This window comes from Lemur catta, chromosome 17 (genome assembly GCF_020740605.2).
Source record: "Lemur catta isolate mLemCat1 chromosome 17, mLemCat1.pri, whole genome shotgun sequence".
Taxonomy (NCBI): domain Eukaryota; kingdom Metazoa; phylum Chordata; class Mammalia; order Primates; family Lemuridae; genus Lemur; species Lemur catta.
Window position 1 is genome coordinate 41,386,734 of NC_059144.1, and position 23,471 is coordinate 41,410,204.

At 55.2% G+C, this 23,471-nt stretch overlaps 1 protein-coding gene across 1 annotated transcript in view; it reads right to left on the bottom strand.

Moving 5' to 3' along the window:
* Nucleotides 1-21,265: 21,265 nt before the first annotated feature.
* The window catches only part of UBE2V1 (ubiquitin conjugating enzyme E2 V1), a 32,345-nt gene continuing 30,139 nt past the window's right edge, over nt 21,266-23,471 (bottom strand). The window contains exon 4 of the mRNA XM_045529256.1: nt 21,266-22,826. Within this exon, the coding sequence (XP_045385212.1) occupies nt 22,680-22,826 (147 nt within the window). The 3' untranslated portion in view covers nt 21,266-22,679. The remainder of the gene's footprint in view (nt 22,827-23,471) is intronic.

Consider the following 23,471-nt stretch of genomic DNA (forward strand, 5'->3'; position numbering starts at 1 on the left):
GTCGCCGTGGCACTGCCGGCGTCACTTCCTCAGGGCCCTTCCGGGCCGGGAGGGCGAGGCCAGCCCCGGTGCTCCTGCTCGGAACCGAGGGTTTGCTCTTTCATAACGTGCTGCCTTGTCACTGGAAACTCCGCGGCCCGCACACTCGGAGCTTCGTGAGGGATGCGGGCTCTGCCATCCTGCCTGGCACGTCTTACCTGCCCAGTCAAGGCGTGAATGAGCCGCTGCAGGGGCCCCTCCCGGGGAGACACCCCCACCCCTGCTCCAGGCGTGGACACACCGAGGCCTCTCCCTGCCTCGTCTACGGCTGCAATTCTGCACGTGGTGCGTGGGGCCATTCCATCATCGAGCTCCCTCTCTAGAACGTCGGCTCCCTGAGGACAGGGATTTTGTCTGTTTTGTTTATTGCTGTGTCCCTAGTGCCTGGCACAGTGCCTGGCACATCATAGGTGTTTGATAACCATCTCTGGAAGGCGGGAAGGAAGGAAGGAAAGGGAAGGAGAGACGGAGGGAGGGGTTGCAATTCATTTGTCCAGTTTTTCATTTGTTCCTTCCACCAATACTTACTGAGCACCAACTGTGCCCTGGTTCTGGGGAGAGGATGGTGACGAACACAGACACGATCCTGCCCGCAGGGGGCTGACTTTCTGGGCAGTGAAAAAACACTTGTAATGTCTGGTGGTGCAACCGCTGTGAAGCAAGGTGAGGCGGGCAAGGGGCTGGAGAGAGGGTGTCCGGGCATCTCGGCCAGGCTGCCGGCAGGAGGGCCCAGCTGGCAGAGGCAGGGCCGGGCCCCGGGCTCCCCGGTCCCAGCTGGCAGATGTGCGGGGCTGTCGCAACTGCGGGAGGCCTGAGTTGCCAAACGCCACCACAGCTGCGTCAGTGAGAGCCAGGAGGGCCCCAAGGCCAAGGGGGACTGGGAGGGGCCCCACACCCAGACTGGCCTCCGCCCTGACGCACACAGAGCTGGTCAAAGGCCTGCCCTGTGCCCAGTTTGCCACTCTACGTGATGGGCCCCATGGCTACTTGCTGTTATGGACCATTTTTGACTTGCAGAAAGAAATGCTGCCTGGCAGTGCTCCCTCCTCTTAGAAAGAAGTGGCAGTGACCATGGAGACCACCGAGCATCCTCTGGATCGCAGCCCTTCCCCCACCTCCCCCTCATCCTGAATTTGGCTTCCATGACCCTGTGTGTGATTTCATAGTGTTACCTTCCCAGGTCTACTTTTGTGTGTCCCTGGGCAAGTCACTTACCCGTTCTGAGCCTCAGTTTCCTCATCTGTAAAATGGGGACAATCAGAGTCCTCACATCAGAGGATCGTGTTGAGAATTAAACAAGAGCCTCTGTGTGAAGCACTCAGATGAGGGCCTGGCACACAGGAAGCACGACGCGAACGTTCGCCGTTGCCATGACGATTATTGAACACGCGGAACAGGAGGCAGACAGACACCACTTGTGTCAGGATACCACCCCGGCAGGGCGCGGTGGCTCACGCCTGTGATCCTAGCACTCTGGGAGGCCGAGGCGGGACGATCGCTCGAGCTCAGGAGTTTGAGATCAGCCTGAGCAAGAGCAAGACCCCGTCTTTACTAAAAATAGAAAAACTTAGCCAGGCATGGTGGCGCATGCCTGTAGTCCCAGCTACTCGGGAGGCTGAGGCAGGAGGATTGCTTGAGCCCAGGAGTTTGAGGTTGCTGTGAGCTAGGCTGACACCGCGGCACTCTAGCCCGGGCAACAGAGTGAGACTCTGTCTCAAAACAAACCCTGTGAAATGCATGTGTGCAGGAACAAATGCAGGAGCGCCTGCGTGTATGAATGGATAAGTGAGTGTGGGGGCAACCCAGCCTGACCTCCTCTGAGGGCTCTGTCAGCATAACGGCTGCCCCGGGGGCAGGGGGTCCAGGCCTGGCCCTGGGGGGACAGGAAGAAACCAAGAAGGGCCGTGCAGGCCATGTGCATCAGATGCTTTCTCCTCCGGGCAGCCTGAGAGACCCCTCGCACAGACAGGAAACTGAGCCCCCTTCGTTAGCGCCACTGACCCAGTCTTGGAGTCTCCAGGGCTGAGGACAGGGGTGACAGCAGAGAACAAGGCAGGCACCGACCTAGATTTTTGGCTTTTTGGAGCAGACCCGGGAGGCAACCCGACAAGAAGTTATCAGCCGGAACCTCCGCCGCCACTGGCCTGCATCCACGCACAGGCTTGTTTCAGGGTGGTGCTCTTTTTTTTTTTTTTTTGAGACAGAGTCTCGCTCTGTTGCCTGGGCTAGAGTGCCGTGGTGTCACCCTAGCTCACAGCAACCTCAAACTCCTGGGCTCAAGTGATCCTCCTGCCTCAGCCTCCTGAGTAGCTGGGACTACAGGCATGCGCCACCATGCCCGGCTAATTTTTTTGTATATATATACTTTTAGTTGTCCAGATAATTTCTTTTTATTTTTAGTAGAGATGGGGTCTCGCTCTTGCTCAGACTGGTCTCGAACTCCTGACCTTGAGCAATGCTCCCGCCTCGGCTTCCCAGAGTGGTAGGATTACAGGTGTGAGCCACTGCATCCGGCAGCCAGGTTGATCTTGAACTCTTGGCCTCAAGTAATCCTCCCACCTCAGCCTCCCAAAGTGCAGGGATTACAGACAGGTGTGAGCCATGGTGCCTGGCCCCATTTAGGCTTTATGAGGTTTGCCCTGGCTGCAGCGGGAGCAGGGACTGGAGGGGCGAGGCCGGGAGTGGGAAGAACAGAGGGGACACTGGAGTCCTGTCCACCCACCAGATGGAGGGAGCTGCAAACCCTGACGTGCTGGGCCAGGACTGAGTTCCCTGGCAACAGGCCCAGGATGTGGTAGCTGAGGCTTCCTCCCTCCTTGTGGGGGCCTGGATCAGGCGTCAGCAGCAGCCGCCCCCCAGGACTGCAGTTGGGCAAAAGTCCTCGGCCCAAGGGCTGCTCAGTCCTGTGACCAGCCAGGAACCTTCTGGGAACAGAGCCCCAGCCCCACGATGACGTCCCACCCTGGTGTTCTCGCACAGTTCCCACCAGCCCAAGATGAAAACAACCCACCATGCATCACCCGAGGCCTCGTGAGACCCAGCAGGATCTGTCCAGGCAGCAGAATATTCTGGAGTCTCAGGAGAGACAAAATGTTGCTGAGTTTCAGAACACAGAGCAGGAGCCAGACAGCCTGGGCCTGAATCTCAGTTCTGCCGGTCACTGCTGTGTGGCACTGGGCAGGTGCCTTGTGTCTCTGTGCTTCCATTTCCTCATCTACAAAATGGGGCCGTTGACAATAATAGAACCCTCTGATAGGATCACGTCACCCTGTGATTAATGAGTGACTCCGTGCAGAGCATGTAGAGCTGTGTCCCACGCAGAGTAAGCCCGATAGAAATCTTTGCTGTTGCTATATTATGATTACTGACATCGTCGGCATTGGCGGCAGCAGTAGGAGTCATAGAGGATGTGTGGATGCCCCACGGGAGAGGAGGAAGGAGCAGGCAGAGGGTAAACTGAGCCGCTGCCTGTAGAAAAGGTTGAAAGAATGACTACATAGATTGGTGCACAGATGCTCACACCATCTCCAGAGACCCAAGAAGCTGGCGACAGTGGCTCTGCCAGGTGGAGGGAGTGGGAAACGGTGGGGTGGGGGGCGGGAGGAGGAGGGACACCAACTTTTCACTCCCTAACCATTATCTCCTTCTCTGCTGTTTGAGTTGTTCTTTTTTTACGCACTTACATGCATATTCAAAACCAAACCCTCCAGAAAGAGATTCTGCAAGAGATTTCCTTCCTTAGGGGAGGCCCTGGGTGGGCCCCACCCCCTCCCCGCCCCCGCGTCCCGGCCTGTGTGTGGCCCAGTCTCCCTGCGATGCTGCTGGTGTTCTGCGCTCCCCGCCTTGGAGCAGGTCCGAGCTGGAGTGCCCTGCAAGAAAGGGGGCTCCTTGGAGACCCCCAGAGCGGCCTTGGCTCCAGGCTGCAAGGGGTGTGGGGGCTGGGGGGGTCCCGGCCGACTGATGAGAACTCCAAATGCTCCCCAGCCCCAGCCGCTAATCGCTTCCAGATTGGCCGGGTCAGGGCCAGGGCCGCCGCCGCCTGGCTCCATAAACAGCCCGTCGCTCCAGATGGCGGCTGGCTCCAGCCTGGCGAGCAGGTTCACGAGGGACTGGGGGGTGGCAGCAGGTGGAGGACCCCCACCCTGCCAGCCGGCCTCGGCTGCCGCTGCCGCGCCTCCACATTGCCCTGAGTTAGGAACGCTGGGCCAGAAGGGGTGAACCCATTGCTCAGAGAGGGGAAACTGAGGCCCAGAAGGGGTAAGGGGTGGGTCAAGGTGGGTAGTGGACAGATGTGAGGAGGGGCTCTTCGAGGGTCGACGTGGAGATTGCTTCCTCTCTGTGAATCCAGCACACAGCGCAGACAGCATAAAGACCCGAGGAAGGAAGGGAAGGAGGAATCATTGACTGCTGGGTTCAAACTCTGACTCTAGCTTTTATTTCCTGGGTGAATAAATTCTGCTCACTGGGCCTCAGTTTCCTCATCTATAAAATGGGGATGGCTAGAGTATGGAGCTCGTAGGATGGCTGGAAGAGTCAATGATGTGGCTCCGGAGAACCGGTTGCCCTGTGCCAGCTACGCCCAGCGCAGGCGCTCAGCACACCCTCTGTCTCCCTATTCCTCAATCTCCTCCCATTCCTGCTCCTTCTCCCAGCTGGGAGCATAATCGCTTCCTCCAGGAAGCGGCCCTGATTTCTACTCAGACCTCTCCCTTCGTGCCAGACACTGTGCTCTGTCCATGACCTCTCGTGCAGAGTCTCCCCAACACCCGACACAACTGATACCTGACTCTGTTGTCCCCTCCGCAAGGGAGCACATGGAGGGTCAGGGAGGCAACTGTACCCAGGGCTATCAGTCCCCCACCCCCTGCCGATAAGGAAACCAGAGGGCCAAGGAAGCGGCAGGATGCGTTGGGGGTCCCACTGCCAGGAAAAGACAGAGCCGGTGCGCCCCTGGAGCTGCCTCCCACGGTCACACACAACCTGGCCTGGGGACAGAGACTTGGCCACTTCTCCTGCCCCTGCCCACCGGCCCCAGAGCCCGTGTCCTGGCACCGGAGGAAGGACCCCCCACGTCAACAGGAGGCAGAATAGCCTCGGCGAGGCTTTGCTAAGCGAGGTACTGAGTGGTCGCGGTGTGGAGCACTGAGGCCCTGGTGGCTTCCAAGCAAGTTACTTATATTAATAATAACTTCTTTAATATTCTCCTAACCATCTGAGAGTCGGGCCATTACTATCCGAATTTTACAGAGGAGGAAACTGAGGCTCAGCGAGGTCTCACAGCTGGAGCTGGGACTGGAGCCCAGGGCTCCTAGCTCCAGAGCACCCTCTCTTGCCCCCGTGCCCCCGCTCCCTGGGCAGCAGTGAGCCTGACAAGTGGCGGGTGCCTGCCTGGCACGTAGTAGGTGCTTTCCCAAGCCCCTCTTCTTCCTCGCCCAGCCTTGAGGTCAGCAGGCGTTCTGCCCTGTGCCAGGGAGGAATGCTCGTGGCGGCCCCGGCCTGGGTCCGAGAAGAAAGGCAGCCTTGTGGGCGAAAGGTGAGCGGCTGGGTGGGCGCAGGCGTGTTTACCCAGGGCCGGCGTGTGGCTCAGGGTGGCGCCGCTGTCAGCCGCGCCGGCTGCCCCGGGCCTGTGCTGGCCTCCAGATGTGAGCCGGCTCCAGCCGGCCGGGCCCCGGCCCCATGCACAGAGGGGCTTTATCAAAAGCGGCTGTGAGGAGGCCCGGGAGGCCGCCTGGCTCCAGCCTGCTGGCTCCGAGCCCCGGGCCTGCAGAAGCCAGGCTGGCTGCGCTTGGGCTTTTGTGCCCGGGTCTTCATCTGCCCCACGGCCCTGTTCTTCGGGTCTCCGGGGGCCCAGGCGAGGGGCAGCCCCCTTGCTAGGAACCTGAAGCTGCAGGAGCAGTCTGGAGGGTGACAGTGCAAGAAATCTCCTTTTCAAATTTATTTTTCTACATCCCCGTGGGGAGAGGTAACCCACACAGCAGAGAAGTGCAAAACTCAACAAAATTCAGGGTGCTCGGTGAGTAGGCAAAGTGACAACACCTCTGGGAAGACAAACCCCAGATTCAGAACGCCAGTCCCTTCTATGGGAAGGAAAGGAACTGGGGAGGGTTCACAGGGGCTCTGTTCTCTGCACAGTATTTAAAAAACTTTTTTTTTTTGGTAGAGACGGGGGTCTCACTATGTTGCCCAGGCTGGTCTCGAACTCCTGGCCTCAAGCGATCCTCCTACCTTGGCCTCCCAAAATGCTAGGATTACAGGCATGAGCTACTGCACCTGGCCTCCAGGTATTTTCTTTCTTAGGTTGAAGATTGGGAGATGCTATTCTTTATATTGTCTTCATTGGCCTGAACTATTTTGTAGTAATAAGTAATAACTGGGAAAAAAAGCAAAAAAATGATGACTCCCTTCTGCTCCAGACTCCAGCCATACTCTTGATAATAGTGACTTCTAATACTTTCTAGAACTTGTCTGAGAGCCTTAGCACACAGTAGGCCCTTGTAGTGGGTTGATTTATGTTTCCCTAAAATTTATGTCCACGTAAAACCTCAGAATGTGACTGCCTTTGGAAATAGGGTGTTTGCAGAGTAATTAAAGATCTTGAGATAAGACCATCCTGGAGGTAGGGTGGGCCTGGAGGCCAATGACTGGTGCCCTTATAAGAAGAGGATAGGGGCCAGGTGCTGGTGGCTCCCAGCACTTTGGGAGGCTGAGGTGGGAGGATTGCTTGAGGCCAGGAGTTTGAGACCAGCCTGGGCAACATAGCAAGAACCCATCTCTACAAAATTTTTTTTTTAATTAGCTGGGCATGGTGGCACGTGCCTGTAGTCCCAGCTACTTAAGAGGCTGAGGCAGGAGGATCGCTTGAGCTGAGGAGTTCAAGGCTGCAGTGAGCTATAATCGTGCCACTGCACTCCAGCCTGGGTGACAGAGTGAGACCCTGTCTCTAAACAAAGAAAAAAGAAGAAGAGAGGACACAGAGACACACAGGGAGGAGGCCACAGGAAGACAGGCAGAGATCGGAGCGACACAGCTACGGGTCAAGGAACGCCCAGGAACACTGGGAGCCACCGGGACCTGGAAGAGGCCAAGCAGGACCCTTCCCGGCGCCGTCAGCGGGAGCGCAGCCTCCAGACCTGGGGAAGGATGCAGTTCTCTCCACAAGCCACCGAGTCTGTGGCAGCCCTGGAAGCCCACACCGCTCTTGTGTGAATAAATACGCGAAAGAACGAGTGAGCAAAGGAGTGAGCCGCGAGCCCCCGCGGGCGGTGCAGGGCCGCCGTGTGTGGCCAGGCGTTTGCCCTCACGGGAGCCACGGCAGGGCCTAGGCTGGGACCTGGACCGGCTGCATTTGGGCTCTTGCTCGGCCGTGACAGGGGAGCAGATGTGGCCTAGCTGGTGACGGGGGTGGGTGTGAGACGTTGACGAGGGCCCCGCCTTTCGAGGTGACCAGGAAATCAGGTTCTATAGAGCACCCCCAACCCCAGAAGCCCACGCCCACACTCAGCTTGGGCACCTGGGGCTGAGATTTTGGGGGATCTCTCCTCTCCCAGTGCCTTTCAGATAAGTTACAGCCAGTGCTCGTCTCCGAATCCTGGACGCGCCTCAGTCCACCCAAGGGGCTCTCATCACCTTCAGTTACGGTCCAGAGCCCAGGCAGTGGGAGGGAAGTTCTCCACCTATCTCCCCTTAGTCTCTCTTGCTGTGGCTCTGGAAGTTGGGAGGCAGCAGGGTGCAGGGAAAAGAGCCTGAATCCCGGCTCTGTGTTGAATGACTTGGGATGAGCGACTGTTCCTTGCTGAGCCTCAGTTTCCCCATCTGTAATTGGGGGAAAGTCACCTGGCTTTGCAGAAGCCATGTGGAGACTGGAGGTCGACACAGGCCGGCAGAGCACCTGGCACCTAGAGGGGGCTTGCTAACGGAAGTGGGCCTGGCGTCCCCTCTCCAGGACACGGCCTGGAACCCTAAGGGAGGGACTGGACTTCCCCAGCTCAGATCCTTCCCAAGGCCTGCGCCCTGCCCCACGGCCCATCCGGTGGCCTCAAAGGCCCTCCAGCCCCCAAGCAGCTCGACACCCTTGCAGGGACCAAGGCTTGGATTTCATGCCATAAAATGACTGGAACCAAAGCAGGGCTTAGGACACGGGGGTTTGAAGTCAGCTCGGGGCAGGAGGGGGCCTGAAATTCGGGGCCATCTTGGCCCCTCTCTGGGGAGCCCGCCATAAATGGGGGCTCTTGGCAGGGTGTCCAGGCCCCAGGCAGCAGGGTAGTGACTGGGGACAGGGGGCACCTGTCACTTTAGCAACAATCTGAATGCCAAAAAGACTTTAGGGAAAAAATGTCCGAGTTTGAGAGAAGACAAGTGGGAAAAACGCGCGGAAACCCCCTTCACCGGGTGTTAGAGGCCATGAGGCGGCCAGCGGTGGGAGTGTGGGGACGCGGGCCCTGAAGCCAGGTTGCCACCCCTGCTTTGCCACTCCCTGTGTGACGTTGGGCAAGTTGCCTAACCTCTCTGTGCCTCCGTTTCCTTGTCTGTCAAGCGGGGATAATAACAGTCATTCCCCCAAAGGGCTGTGGTGAGGTGACCAGAGTGACCTTACCTGACGTGCTGGCCTGCCCCTGGGCATTGCCGTGCTCAGTCCCTGACACTGTCACTACTATTCTTCCTGTCCTGCGGTGAGGGCTTGCCCTGAGCACACCCTTGCAGGCCCGTCTCACTGAATCTCCCCACAGCGCCCCCGGGCTGCAGTCACGAAAGCCATGATCAGAGACGTCAGGACACTTGCCCAGGGCACACAGCCGGTGAGAGCAGGGCCAGGGCCCCCGTCCCTCTGGCTGCTCGGTCCCTGCTCTGCAGCCCTTCCCGTGGGAAACACGAACAGGCCGGGGGAAGGAAAGCCCCGCAACGCACTCGCACAGGGAGAGCCGGGCTGTCAACTTCGTTCCGTGCTGGACCCACCAACTCTGCGTGGGGCGCTGTCCCGCACACCACAGGGTGTTCTACAGCACCCTTGGCTCCTGCCACCAGATGCCAGCAGCAGCTCCACAGTGAGACAACCAGAAATGTCACCAAGTGACCTGGGGAGGGGGCAAGAATATTGGGGTTGAAATGCTGGAGTGTTTTCCGCTGGGGTTTTCCCTGACTACACACACACACACACACACACACACACACTCACACACACACACTCACACTCACACACACACACTCACACTCACACTCACACACTCACACTCACACACACACACACTCACACACACACACTCACACTCACACACACACACTCACACTCACACTCACACACTCACACTCACACACACACACACTCACACACACACACACACACTCACACTCACACTCACACACTCACACTCACACACACACACACTCACACACACACACACACACTCTTTCTCTCTCTTCAAAAGTAGGCATGCATTTCATTTTGTGTCTTGCATTTTCCCATAAAATATACAGCCGGATGACATCACACATGCATTGAACTTAGGCATGTTCATCTTCTCGGGCTGGGGGCTCAGAAGAGAGAGGAAGATCCTGAGTGAGTAACAGGGTGATTCCAGTGCCCATAACTTAAGCCGGGAGCTGTCGCCGGCCTTGGCTGGGGACACGCTGTTGTGCTGAGTCCATCTAATGTTCAAATCTGACGTCGCCCCACGCTGCCCTAGGCCCTGTGAGGTGCAGCAAAGAATCGAGTAGATTCTGGGCTGGGGGGACATTGGGGAGGGGTTTGTGGCCTCCCCCTGGGCGTCCCCTGGGCCACCTTGACCTCGCTGGCAGTGGGGCTGGGCACCTTCCTTCCTGACTCCACACGCCACGCTCACGTGCGACAGGGCGCCTTGGGTCTCTCCTGGTCACTTCCAGGCCCCCAGAGCTCCCCTCTGCAGCAGGACCCCAGCCTGATCCCACCCTCCAGGCCAATTCATGGCTGGTGGGGAAACTGAGGCTAGAGAGCGGGCAGGTTTCCGGAGTTCCAGGTCTGAACCTCTGGAACCCAGGTGTGGCTCCACATCTGGGGTTGCAGGCGTCACCCCAGGGGCGCGGTCAGGCATCCCCTGCCTGGACCACCTGGGACCCCAGGGCCTCCAGAGAGCAGGAGGAGGAGCCCAGAGGTTCCGGGTGAGGAGGAACAAGGGGTAGAAGGAGAGGAAGGTGGGAAGGGGCCCTTCACCCACCTCGGTCCCCTAGGCCACCAGAGCCGCTGCTGTAGGAGCGACCCTGAGCTGCATGCTGAGGGAGGCGCAAGGGCCACCTGGCCAGGGCCCAGGGCCCACAGCTCCCTCATGGGCACAGAGAAGCCACCTGGAGGGGCCTTTGTCATTCCTACTTCACAGAGGACATGCAGGCCCCAGAGGTTGCTTGTGCAAAGTTGCACAGCAGTAAGTCGGGGGCTGGGGTCTGAACCGGGCTGTCTGTCCCAGAGTCCCCGTTTTACCCACTCAGTGTCTTATTCAGCTTATAGATACACGCGCACACACGCACACACACGCAACTACACATGCACGCGCAGCGGCAGCTGCTCCCCTAGACGCAAGGACCCCCACACCTGTCTCCGGGACCCTCCAGGGCCGGCACTGCAGCAGCTGTGTCTGGCCGGCCGCCCCTCTGGGAGCAGATAATCCTGAGTCCCTCAGCCCCACGAGGCCCCACGGATCCCTCGCCAGCTGTGTGTCTCTGGGCAAATGGCGTCCTCTCTGAACCTCAGGGTCAGCCAGCATCGCCTGGCCTCTTCCACCGCCTCGTCACCTTTGGGAAGGTGGGGTCAGTGCAGGGGCCAGCAGGCCTCCTCTGGCAAGTCCTTTAGGCCTCAGTTTCCTCTTCTGGACGGGGTGCATGCGCTGTGGAGAGTCGGTGAATTACCTCGTATTGTGCTCAGCAGAGAGGACGCTGGCTGGGTCGCAGCTGGCCTTCTCAGCTGGCCTCACACCACCCGCCCCGGGCCAGAGCTCCAGATGCAGACGGTACTGTGTGCTGGACCCTGGCAGTCCTGGGCTCAGGTCCCAGCTCTGGCAGGTCACCCTGAGCTGGTGATGGAAACTCTCGGAGCCTCACTGTCCTTATCTGTGAAATGGGGGCGCTGACACCACCATAGGATGGTTGGGAGAAAAGTGAGACGGTGGGTGTGAAGCACATCAGGCAGCTCATTAGGGTGAGTAGCTTGACCTCAGTTGACCTCACCAGGCTGGAAGTAGCTGATTAATCATCGTGGTGCATAGGGGCGGGCAATTGAGGCCACTGGCTCGATGTCACAATGATCAGAGTCGAATCTCACTTTGTGGCTCAAAGCTGTGTGATCTTGGGCAAGTCACTCAGCCTCTCTGGGCCTCGGTTTCATCCTGCTGGCATCAGGAGACTCTAGGGCTGTGCAGCAGAGGGCTGAGTGGGGCCTGGGGTCCAGTCCTTGCTGTGCTCTCTGCCACTGCCCACAGGGGAGGTGGGAGAGTGATGGCCCCCAGGTCCTCGCCCAGGTGGGCCATGCTTGCGGGAGGGGAGAGCCTTTCCTAATTTGAATGCAGGCCTCCCTTTCGCTTTCTTTCTTTCTTTCTTTCTTTTTTTGTTTTTTTGAGACAGCGTTCTTACTTTGTTGCAGTGGTGTCCTCACAGCTCACTGCAGCCTCCGAGTCCTGGGCTCAAGTGATCCTCCTGCCTCAGCCTCCCAAGTACCTGGGGCTACAGGCTCGCCCCACTACACCCAGATAATTTTTCTATTTTTGTGGAGACAGGGTCTTGCTCTTGCTCAGGCTGGCCTCGAACTCCTGACCTCAAGCAATCCTCCCACCTCCCTCCCTTTCTCTTTCCATCCATACCCTCCTATAGGAGCTCAGACTCCCCGGCTACTCTGGTGCCTGTTGCCAGGTCACTCCGGACTGGCCAGCCTCTTTGGTCCCTCCATCTGGGGCTCTTACAGGCGTCACAGTTTAACACACTCCCACCCAGCACCAGATGGCCCCCCAAAACTGGCTCTACCTGAGCTCCATCTGGCTCAGGCCAGACCAGGGGGTCCCCTAACTCCTCCCCCCTTTACCCCCCACATTCACCCCACTAGTGAGTTCTGTGGGCTCAACTGACTGCATGTCATTGCATCTCAGAGGTCATGAGAAAAATGTGCATCCCAGAATCAAGGAAATATGGTCTCCACCTGAGCACTTCTTCCCACCTCTCTTGGGAACACCTGGGCCAGCCCCATCCTCTGTTCCCTGGTCTACTGCAGTCACCTCCCTGGTCCCCTGCTTCCACCCTCACCCCCATGGTCTGTTCTCTGCATGAAGCTAGAGGGACTCTGTGAAAACCTGAGTCACATCTGTCCTTCAAGGTCCCCCCACCCTGGTCCAAATCCTCTTCCCCCTCCTACTCTGCTCCAGCCCCACTGGCCTTCTGGCTGTTTCTCGAACAAAGCAGGCATGCTCCTGCCTCAGGGCCTTTGCACTGGCCTTTCCTCTGTCTGAGACATTCTTCCCCCAGGTGTCTGCATGACTTGCTCCCTTACCTCCTCCAGGGCTTTGTTCAAATGTCCCCTTCTCAAGCGTCAGGGCTCCCTGCCCCCGCTCCATTTTCAGGGGCACCCCTGCCCCACCCCATCCCCCATTCCCTTCCTGTTTTATTTTCCTTTATAGTATTTATCACCATCCCGGAATGTAGTTTTTCATTTGTTTATTATCTCTCCCTACTCCTCCTCCCCTGCCCACACCACCCCAGAATGCCTACTTCACAAGGGCAGGTTTCTGCCTGTTTTGTTCCTGGCTGTGTCCCCCGGCCCTAGAACAGTACCTGGCACACAGTAGCTGCTCATTAAATCTTTGTGGACCGTGAGACTCTGAAGGTGTGGGTGCCGACATGTCCCTGGGTTAAATGGGAAGCTCTATGATTTGGAATCACCTTGTAAACTGTAGAGTGCAGTTTGGATGCCACAGCTGGGTCAGCATGTTCTGAGCAGGGTTTTGTGGGAAAGGGGTAGCTGAGGGTCCTGCTGTTTACAGTCCGATTCCCAGGGCAGGGTGCCAATCAGTGGGACGGGGCAGGAGGGAGCAGCCAGGGGGCTTCCGGGTCTGGCTTTAGGCCTCTGACCGCAGCGTCAAGTTTGTGAAGCAAAGGGCCGGGGGAGGGGGAGGGCGGCAAAGTCAGCATGGCCGGAAGTGGCTGGCCCAGTCTTCTGGCCTGAATTATCTGGGAAGAAAAATAATTACATTCCGAGGAAACCTTGGCTTAGATGCCAGAGCCACTAGGGGGTGAGAGGGGCAGGACCGGCCCAGGGAGATGGTGGCCCCACCTGAGGTTCCGAGTGGTCAGGTCACTAGGTCAGGGTGACCCAGGAGAACCAGGGACTTGGACTGGGCCAGGGGAGGTGTCCCTTATGTCGCAAATGGCTGGGCACAGCCGCCAGGCCTCAGCTCCTGCTCGGTGGGGAGGGAAGACCCCTTTCTGGGCAGTGTGCAGCTCAGGGGACCCTGGAGCTGGCTGAGCCACTGCCTTGGGCTAGGCAGTGTCCTGTCCCTTCATCCTGGCCCTGGTGGGGACAACTGAGCCAAGAGAGGGGGATGGCAGTGCCACAGGCTCGTCTGTGTGTCCATTTCTCCATCCATTCACAGAGTGCCTATTGCCCAGCATGTGCTGTGGACCTGTAATGTGACAATGTGACACGCATTTGGCCACCCAGGGCATTTGCTCCTGCTGGGCCCTTCACCTGGAACTGTCTACCCGCCCCATGGCTCCTCCTCACACTCGGGGATCACCCCCTCAGAGAGGATCCCTCCCCGGAGCTGCCCTCTGCCCTCCGTCCCTTTGCCTGGGCACGTGCTGAGTGCCTTGACCAGGACGCTGTGTATCCACTTCCCTACAGTCTCCCCCACTCCAACGTCAGCTCCAGGAAGGCAGGGCTTTATCTTCTGTTCACTGCGATGTCCCTAGCGTGGGACTTGGCACACGGTAAGCACTCAGTAAATGCTTGATGAACGAATGAATCAATGGAGGAAAGCAAGCTCCACGGGGGCAGCTCACGGGACCTCCACCCCAGATGAAGGTGACCTGGAAACTGAAGCCGGAACAGGGCCTGGGTGGGCAGGTGAAGAGACCAGGGAGATGGTGTCGTTTTAAAACACCTTCCTCGAGGAGGGTTAAAAGGTAGTTAGTTCAGAGGTGGCAACTAGTGATTACAAATAAAAAAGCCTTTCATGCGTTGCCACCATAAAAATGGAGACGTTGCACCAAGTCCTGATGTCCCGCTTCTCTCTAGAAAAACTGGAAGATGTGGCCAGCTGGGCCGGCGTTCCAGGGGCACATGCGGCCTCGGAGGTGTTTCAGTCTGCGACCCCGGCAACCGGCCGCCGCGCGCTCCCGGCCGCGGGACCTTGGGCACCGCCTTTCCGAGCCTCGCTGGTCCTCGGTAGAAAGCGGGTGGGGAGCGCAGGGATGCGGGGAGTTTGCGCACCGCCCTCTCGGGGTCTCCAGCGCTCTCCCCCTGCGCCCCAAGCACGCGCCCGGACGTCTGGGGGTCCCCGCCCCGCCCCGCGGCCGTCCCCCCCGCAGCGCGGGCCTGGGCGCTGGCCGGACGCGGACGCGTGGCGGGGCCGGGCCGGCGCGTGGTCCCGCAGCGCGCGCGCGCCCTCTGCCGGCCCAGGACAGGCGCGCAGGCCCGGGCGCCGGGAAATGCGGGGGCAACGATGGCTAAGGAACATTCACGGAAGGGTCGCTCCGTGCCCAGGGCTGTGAGCAGCCGCTCCACGCAAAACCCCACGTAATACTTGGAATAACCCCGTGAGGTGGATACCAAAAGGCACAGAGAGGTTAATGAACCTGCCCAGGGGTACACAGCTGGCAGGCAGAAGAGGCTGATTACGGGACCTGAACTAGGGTCCATCGAGGTAGAGAGATGATGGGACAGACGATCACACCTCCACTCACTCACCCAAGAGTGCTTGCCCTTCCGTCTACTCACCCATTCACAAGTATTTATGGAGCACCTACTGTATGCCAGACACTGTGTGAGGCAGCAGAACACACCCATGAACACAATCCGTCCTGTCCCTGCCCTCTTGAAGCTGACATTTTAGTGGAGTAGGAAGGGTGTAGATAATAAATATCAATATATTAATATCATTCCCAGCTGTGACAGAAACCAGAGGACGAGCCTGTGTATGTTCCCCAGTGTCACCCAGCCCAATGTGATTTTTTGCCACGTCTGAGTCCTACCTGTGCTATTATTTACTCCGCATTTGCTTCTAGACAAATGGTTTTTACTTTAAACGTATTTTTAAAAAATATAAAGGCTGGGCACGGTGGCTCACGCCTGTAATCCCAGCACTTTGGGAGGGTGAGGTGGGAGGATCACTTGAGGCCAGGAGTTCAAGACCAACCTGGGCAACATATCGAGACCTCGTCTCTACAATCAATCAATCAATCAATAAATAAGATAAAATATATACAGGGATTTCACATCGCCGCACCAAGCAGTATCGATTGCCATCTATTATTTTGGGCCAAGGGTGGTGGTGGTGGTGGTGCCTTTACCCTCACGTTACTCAACGTCCTTGGCAGCCACCTCAGTCCCCTGGAGCAGACGGTGGTGCAGGAATCTGCCTCTGGAAGCCCGAGGTGGAGCCAGCCCCAAGGCCAGGCCCAGGGGATGGAGGTGCCCTTAGCTTCTGGAGGTGGGTGGCCCGCAGGCTTCTCTCTGCCACTGTGGCCTGTGCCTTTGCCGGTGACCCTCAACAACCCGAGGTGCAGGCCTTCCTGGCCAATCTGAAAGCAACGGCTTCCATCTAACCCCACCCCATGGACGGTACTAGAATGGGGACTGTCTGGCCCCACTCTGGTCTAAGGGGCTTGCCCAGGCCTGACCCTCAGCATTCCTGCTGGGGAAGGCCTGACTTCCAGCCTGTCCATATGCTTGTCCCTTCACCCAGCCACCCGGCTTCCCTTCCACCCACCCGTCATTTAATGAGTACATGGCAGAGGCAGCAGGAGGCCCCAGAGGACCATTGGGACCCTTCCCTTGTCACTGCCTGACAAGCCCGAGTGACCTGCCCAGAGGGGAAGGCCAGGCCCAGCCCCGGGGATTAATTCATCCATTCAGCTAACACCTCCTGACTTTGAGCTGGGCACTGTTAGCACTGGGCACCGCTACCAATAAGCCAGACGGGGCGCCTGCCTGCACCAGGCCGGAGTGGAAGAAGGAATAATGAAACTAATCAATCAGGTAGCAGATATTAATACTTGCCACGAATAAAACATGACCAAGTGATGTGGACAGAGAAGGACTGGGGATGGCTACTTGAGATGGGGCTTGGAGAGGAGACACATGAGCAAAAATTGGGGCCTGGGGAGCCTGCCGTGCAGAGACGGGGGCACAGGAAGAGCATTCTGGGTAGAGGGAACAGCAAGTGCAAAGGCTGAGATGGGGGAGAGGCTGCGAGCTGAGCAGGGTCCCAGCTATGTGCAGAACGGCCTGTGAGGGACCAGGGCAAAGCTGAGAGCCCAGAGCAATGACAGTGACTTGGGCTAGGAAGGAAGCGTGGGGCTGAGGACCAGATATTGAAAGCAAGAGGTTTCCATAGTATGAACTTAGAGCACCAGCTTGTTGGCATGAGGTCTGCGCTTCTCAAAGCACCGGCCTGGGGCAGGAGACGTCAGGAAACGTCAGGAACACACGCGGAGGTGAGGAAGACTCACCTCAGTCACCCAAGCCACCGGTGGTGTGGGGGGTCAGGTCACCCTGCCGGCCACATCGCTGTTACTCATCTGCACACTGCAGATGGCCTTGCGCACGCCTCACAAGGAAGTCTCGGAGGTAGATCTGTCATCATCTCCGTAGCTCAGAGCTATGTACATGTAAACGTAACTCATTTCAACACCTCCTCATCCGGGGACTCACAGGGGGTAGAGGCTACTTTCCAGCTTCTTGAGGGAGGGTCTGAAAATGTCCCCTACTGGCCACAAGGGCAGAGTGTCTGACCTAACTGCACACGTGCACATACCCACCTGTGCCACAGGGCCCACAGGGCCACTAGGTCGCTGGCGAAGGTGGCCACCGGTTGGCCGGCCCCACCAAGCCACACCAGAGCCACTTGTTTATGCTTCCAAAGACAGTTTCAGGCAGCGAGAACCCGTTTATATTCATAAGGCACTCACACAGATCAGTGAGAAGAAGTAACCGAGGTGAGCAAAGGACGCAGCTGGCTTTTCACCGTGAGGAAGGACACGCAGCCTCGTCCACGTGAAACAATCTCAGCCAAGCTCAGCTCACAGATGGGCAGGCACGGAGCACGCTCAAGAGGGAGGACGGCAAACCCATGGGCTTGTGTCACTGGTGGGAGGGGGAGTTGTGATTTGAAAATGTCAGAACTTAAAATGCCCATGTGCTCGCATGGAGAAATTACCGTCTAGGATTTTATTCCACAGACGGATGCGCACACACGTGCCCCAAGGCTGGCAAACAGCAGCGCGACGTTGGAGACCATCTCAGGCCCAGCAAAAAACGCCTGGCCACCAAGTGGTGGCATGTCACGTCCTGGGTGCTCCGCAGCCATTCAGCTGCAGGGCAGATCTCTAGGTGTTGCTCTGCACCCGGGAAAACATCCAGCGGGGGAGGAGAGTGGAGGCCTCACTCCCACCAGTGTAAAAAGGGGGAAAAACTGTACAGGAGGGAGGGGGTGGGTGGGGGGCGCCGGCCCGCAAGTGGGCTCAGTCTTGGAGGGGGCTTCACCCTGCACTCCACCCTGCCTGCTGTTTGAAGTACTTTCTAGGTTCATGTAGTCTATTTAATAACAGCTAAAAATGGGGTCTCCAGCCCAGATTTGTCCTGGTAGTGTAAGGGGCGATTCACTTTCCTGGCCTTCACCCCCTACTTCCTGTCACACTGACAAATATACCCTGCCTTCCACCAACTCTAAAACGGACACTCTTGGCCAGGCGCGGTGGCTCACACCTGTAATCCCAGCATTCTGGGAGGCCGAGGCGGGCGGATCATTTGAGCTCAGGAATTCGAGACCAGCCTGAGCAAGAGCGAGACCCTGTCTCTACTAAAAAAATAGAAAGAAATTATATGGACAACGAAAAATATATATAGAAAAAATTAGCCGGGCATGGTGGCGCATGCCTGTAGTCTCAGCTACTTGGGAGGCTGAGACAGAAGGATTTTGAGCCCAGGAATTTGAGGTTGTTGTGAGCTAGGCTGATACCACGGCACTCTAGTCCGGGTGACAGAGTGAGACTCTGTCTTAAAAAAAATAAAAATAAATAAATAAAACGGACATTCTCACATTGTAACATCTCTGGTATTGGGACATTTCTTACAACTAATAGTATCTTACACTTGTAACCAACAGCGTTTTTTCTTCATGGTATATAAACTATTGGTGCAGTGACCGATGGGTGTGTCCCCCATGGGTCTCACAGTCAGGTTCTGAGGGCCCAAACACGCCCCTGGGCAGAGCTGCCAGGACCACAGGCCTCCTGGAGGTCAAAGGCACGCTACATTGACAATCTTGGGAGGGCCAGGGCAGGGGGTGACAGAGGGCCACATGCAGCTGTCTCAACTGTGGCCTGAAAGCTGGGTGCGGCCCAGGGATGAGTTTACTTTTTTCCACATGGGGTGCGAAAATTTTATTAATTGACACATGAATGTTGGGAGATTTCACAAAAAATCTGCATTTACAGCTTCTCATGGAAAATCAGAAAGATCAGGCATTCACTAAGCCCATGTGCCTAGTACTGACACCTTCACACTTACCTGTCCCCACCCACCTGCATGGCATCAGACACACACTGGAACCCCGAAGATGTGGCCTTCTCAACCATGGTGACAGGACCAGCAGCAGCAATGAGACGCTGTAGCACCGACATCTGCCGAGGTCCCCTCAGCCTGACAGCTGACTGCACAGGGGTGACCTTGCACAGGCCGCCCAAGAAAGTCTTCGAGGTAGATCTGTTATCATCCCATAGCTCAGACCTAGGTGCGGTTAGCCCACACCAGCAGCTTCTTTCTTGCAAGCTGGAAAGAACAAAGATGTTTCGCAAACTGTCTCTTCTTGAGTTTCTTCCCCTGCTGAGTAAGCAAACCCCTAATGCTGCATCCTCAACTTCCTTCCTGGGGTTCCATGATGAGGGAGCGACTGAAGCAGGGACGGGCCAAGAGAAGGAACGTGACTGTGCCCATTCGCCCCCAGACGGCTCCTGAGGGAAAGGGCAAGAGGCCAAGCAGGGATCCCTTGGCAGGATGGCAAGAGAACACAGAATCTGCAGGGTCTGGTCCGTTTATATGACACCGTCTACACTGCTGTACAACATCACAACTAAAGGCGACAGAGCAGCCAATGGGGCCCTGCCCAAAGGGCCCAAGAACTTTCTTACTCAGAGATGCAGCTCAAGGGACTGGCCTCACCCCAGGACCAGGGAGTTGGTCAGAGGTCGGGGGAAGCAGACCCACGGCTGGCTGGCTTGCTGCTGGTCAACCAGAGGGGGTGCCTTCTATACCCACCAACTCCCCCAATTTTGTCGGGTCACTATGGAGACCTCCCTACACCTCAAAGTTCCACACAGTGAAAATTAACAGTTGGATAGACCCTCTCTCTGGGGCAGAAAACCTGGCAGGGGCTGGGGATTGGAGGTGCGTGGACCAAGGAAATCACCTGGCAGAAGTGGCGCCCTTTGAACCTGATGAGCACTTCTCGTGTGCCCTAAGTTTAGGCCTAAACTTCACCCATAAAATTTTGACACCAACAATGAAAGGCAAATTACACAACTGTGGGACATAATGGCCACAAGATCACAGATTCAAACAGCTGTCACAGAGGGTTCTATTTAAGTTTAAGAGGCCCTAAGCCCAGTTCCACCTAGCCCACTAATAAGGTTCAAATTGTACACTCTAGGATTTGAGATAGGACTTGTTTCCCTCTCTGGGGGTCACTCAGTACAGAAGAGATGCCACTTTTAGATTTAGCCCTGAATTTGCTTTGGGGTTTTCTAGCAACATTTTGAAATCATTTTAGAACCTCTCATTCTCCTCCTCCCTGCTTGGGAGGGTTGACTGAGAGTGAAGAACCCACCAAGCGTCTCTGCCCAATCCACTTTGAGAACTGAAAGCAGCAATTCACTCCAGAGGACTATAAAGACCATTTGGCAGACTCAGGCATGGCTTTCTGGAGGGTGACCTATTGGGAAGAACCTGGCCCTTTCCTTGCAGCCAGTTCTGACCCCTGAGCTGGCCCCAACAGCCAGAAGGGAATGGCCTGTTCCTGCCACAGGATACCAATGTCATGCCTGCAGGCAGGTGGGACCACAGCAGGAAGTTCAAACCTGGGTAAAAACAACTAGACACGTCCCTACTCCTTTACACAGTAGATGGTAGACACATTGTCAATCATCAGATCAAAACTTTTGTTTCAAACATCAAAAATACATGTGAAAATCTTAAGTTGTTTTCTTCTCCCAATAGACTACTAAGTTCAGCCAATAAATGGCTTCTAGCGGAGACTTAATAGCAAAGGAAGAACCTTTGTTAAAATCCTTTAAGGACAGGAGTTGGCAAACTATGGTCCATGTGCCAAATCTAGCCCACTGCCTGACCTTGTGTGGTCTCCCAAATGAAGAACGATTTTTATTGATGAATATTTGCAACTGATTTGATAGGGAACACTAACTTTTAGTCCCAATTAAGCAAAATGTTATCCCCTAAGTGAACTCCATTCTTCACATTAGTAGGCCAGTAACATTACAAAAATATTGTACTCTATTTTGAATTTCACCAATAAAAAAATTTGGGGAAATTTGTTTTCTCCTATTATCTAAGTACTTACATAATGCCCTTGATTTTGCCTCTTGGACTGCAAAGCCTAAATATTTACAAATTTAGGCCCTTTGTAGGAAAAGTTTGCCAATCCCTGCTTTAGCATGTCTATTGAATCCGAGACATCTAAAACATCAAATTCTGTCCCTAAATTAATATGCCAAGAGGAAGAAGAGCACAGCCTGTTAAATATTAACGCACACTTTTTTTTATTATATTAAAATCAGGCAATGGTCTGACAATAAAAAGGCTGCTTATGGAATACTGTTATGTTAAACTTTGCTTACAGGATGTTAAATCCTTAGAACTAACATTTTCCCCAGAAGAAGATGAATGGAAATCGCTTTTCAGACTTTTGACAGTTGCTGCTCAAAAGGTGGTTTTACACAAATACTAAATTAGAAAAAAAAAAAAAAAAAAAAAAAAAAACTTTAGTACACAATGAATTGCTTTTATTTCGGTATGCATCCACATTTCAGCGTTTAGTGGTCCTGAACAGAAAGTGGAAAAACGCAGCAATTTGCCAGGAAGTCAAGCCTGCCAATTTCGGGGATCTGCTGTGCACACCCAGTTCTTTCTGGATCCCTGCTGAGGACCGTGAGAAGCAGCAGCACCAAAACCAAAGTATGCACTGAATTCAAGGTTCTTTTTGTTCCAGTTGTCAGACACCAAACTAGACCCCAATGGATTGCAAGGATGACCAAATGAGAGCCCTGTTCAAAACTTCTTCAATGTTTAAATTTAGCAAAAGCAATTACAGGAAAATAAAACAATTCAGAGGGATCGTGTGTGCTTAGGAGTGTCTTCATGTGGGCTTTCTCCAAGTTTAACCACCAAGGACTCTGAGAGCTGGCAGGTCTGAGTAACCCTGGTGACTGTTCTTTTCACCTTATCAAAACCTGAGCTAAAAAACGCATCAGCTGATGATGACAGCAGAGGGTGGCAGGGCTGAGGACCCCATATTCATTTCCCAGGCTGGTGGAGTGAATAAATGCGGTTCCAAAACTAAACGAGGGAGGTCAGAGACTCTGTCCAACCTTACCTGATGGCTTCTGGCCAAAGCAAGGAGTGTCATGGAAAGTGTTGGGTGATGACAGTGCAAAGAGGGACTTGAGGAGGAGGGAGGAGAAAGCAGCACCCCTCGATAAAGGTGGGGGAGAGAAGATATGGGGAAAGCCCTGAATTCCTCACCGAAGGCCAATCTCAGAGGGGAGCAGAGGGGTTACAATCTATGCTTTGGCCAAGGGCGGGAGTGGAGGGGAGTGGAGGAGAGTGGGGAGGGGACGATGGCTTGGAAGGGGGCATCATTTAAGACTTAAAGAAAGAAACCAGGGGTGCAGGCAAAGCACCCCACACACCCAGCAGTAGTCCCACAGGCTGCAACCTGAAACCTTCACATCGCATCTACTCTTAACAAGCCCCCAAGCTGGAGGGCTGTTGCAGGGAGGGACGGAGGCAGGAAGGGAAAGGAGAGAAGGCAGAGACCCCAGGCCATGTAATCAGCAGCAAGGTGATTGTGTGATGTGTCTTTTCACAGTTGAGTTAGATGTGCCCCACCAGTTATGATGGGAACCAATTTAAATATACTTTCTTGATCCCAGAAGTTCAACTACGTGGACAGTGGTTACACTTGACAGGATGATTTGTTATAGCACAACTTATATATTTCAAATGGACAAAAAATTAGTATCATTTACAGTATCTTAAGATAAATTGCCTTTGAATGGGAACTTCCTTTCCAGTACTTTGAGGTCTACAAGACGTATCTAGAAAATTTACTACTGTGGAAAATGAAGACTGCTTAAATCGAATGGGGGTAAGGGGAAGGGCCTGTGGTTTTTCTTTTTGATTAATTGCTGTAACACTGTCCTTCAGGTGGCTGAGGGAGTTTCATATTTTCTTTAGACATCATTAGGCGCCGAAGCTCTTGCAGGACAACTTTGATGCTATATGAATTCTGCCATTTTGCTAGCACTGATATGGCTCTTGGATCCACCTAAAAAAGGCAAAAAAAAAAAAAAAAAAAAAATTACTCTCAGGCTACCAAACAAAATAGCTGTATGCTGGGGATAAGCTATAGTACAAACTTGAGTCAAGGGCATTTTTCTAGTTGAACATGCTGTCCACAGAACAATACTTGACATGCAGAATACCTACCTATGTGATTCCCTCCCTCCAGTCAGTTGTTCCCTTTTTGTGCCCCAACAATCTATTTGGCAGAAGGCAATGATGACACTGACAGCTGGCAGGACTTGACCCAGCCCAACTCAGCTCTACAACAATGACCTGCTGAGGGGGCCCAGGGCTGTCCTTGCTCAACTCTACCCTCAGGTGGTGGGTAACAAAGCCGTGCAGGTCAGGAAAGAGAGCAAAGGCAGAGGGCAGCCTGGGCCCGTGCTCTCCTGACATCGGCCTACACAAACTCAGGTTGAACGTTTCCAAAGTAAATTCCCCAAAGCATGGGTTGAATTCTGGGTTCCGGACTTTAGGTAGAACTCAGATACAACACTAAACACTGCACACACAGTGAGAAGGGCTCATCTCTTTTCAATTTTCTTTCAAGTCTTCTGAAGATCTCAAAGACCAAGGCTTGGCATGATTTTAATATGACTAACAGCTTTAACACTTGGTGATCTCCCCT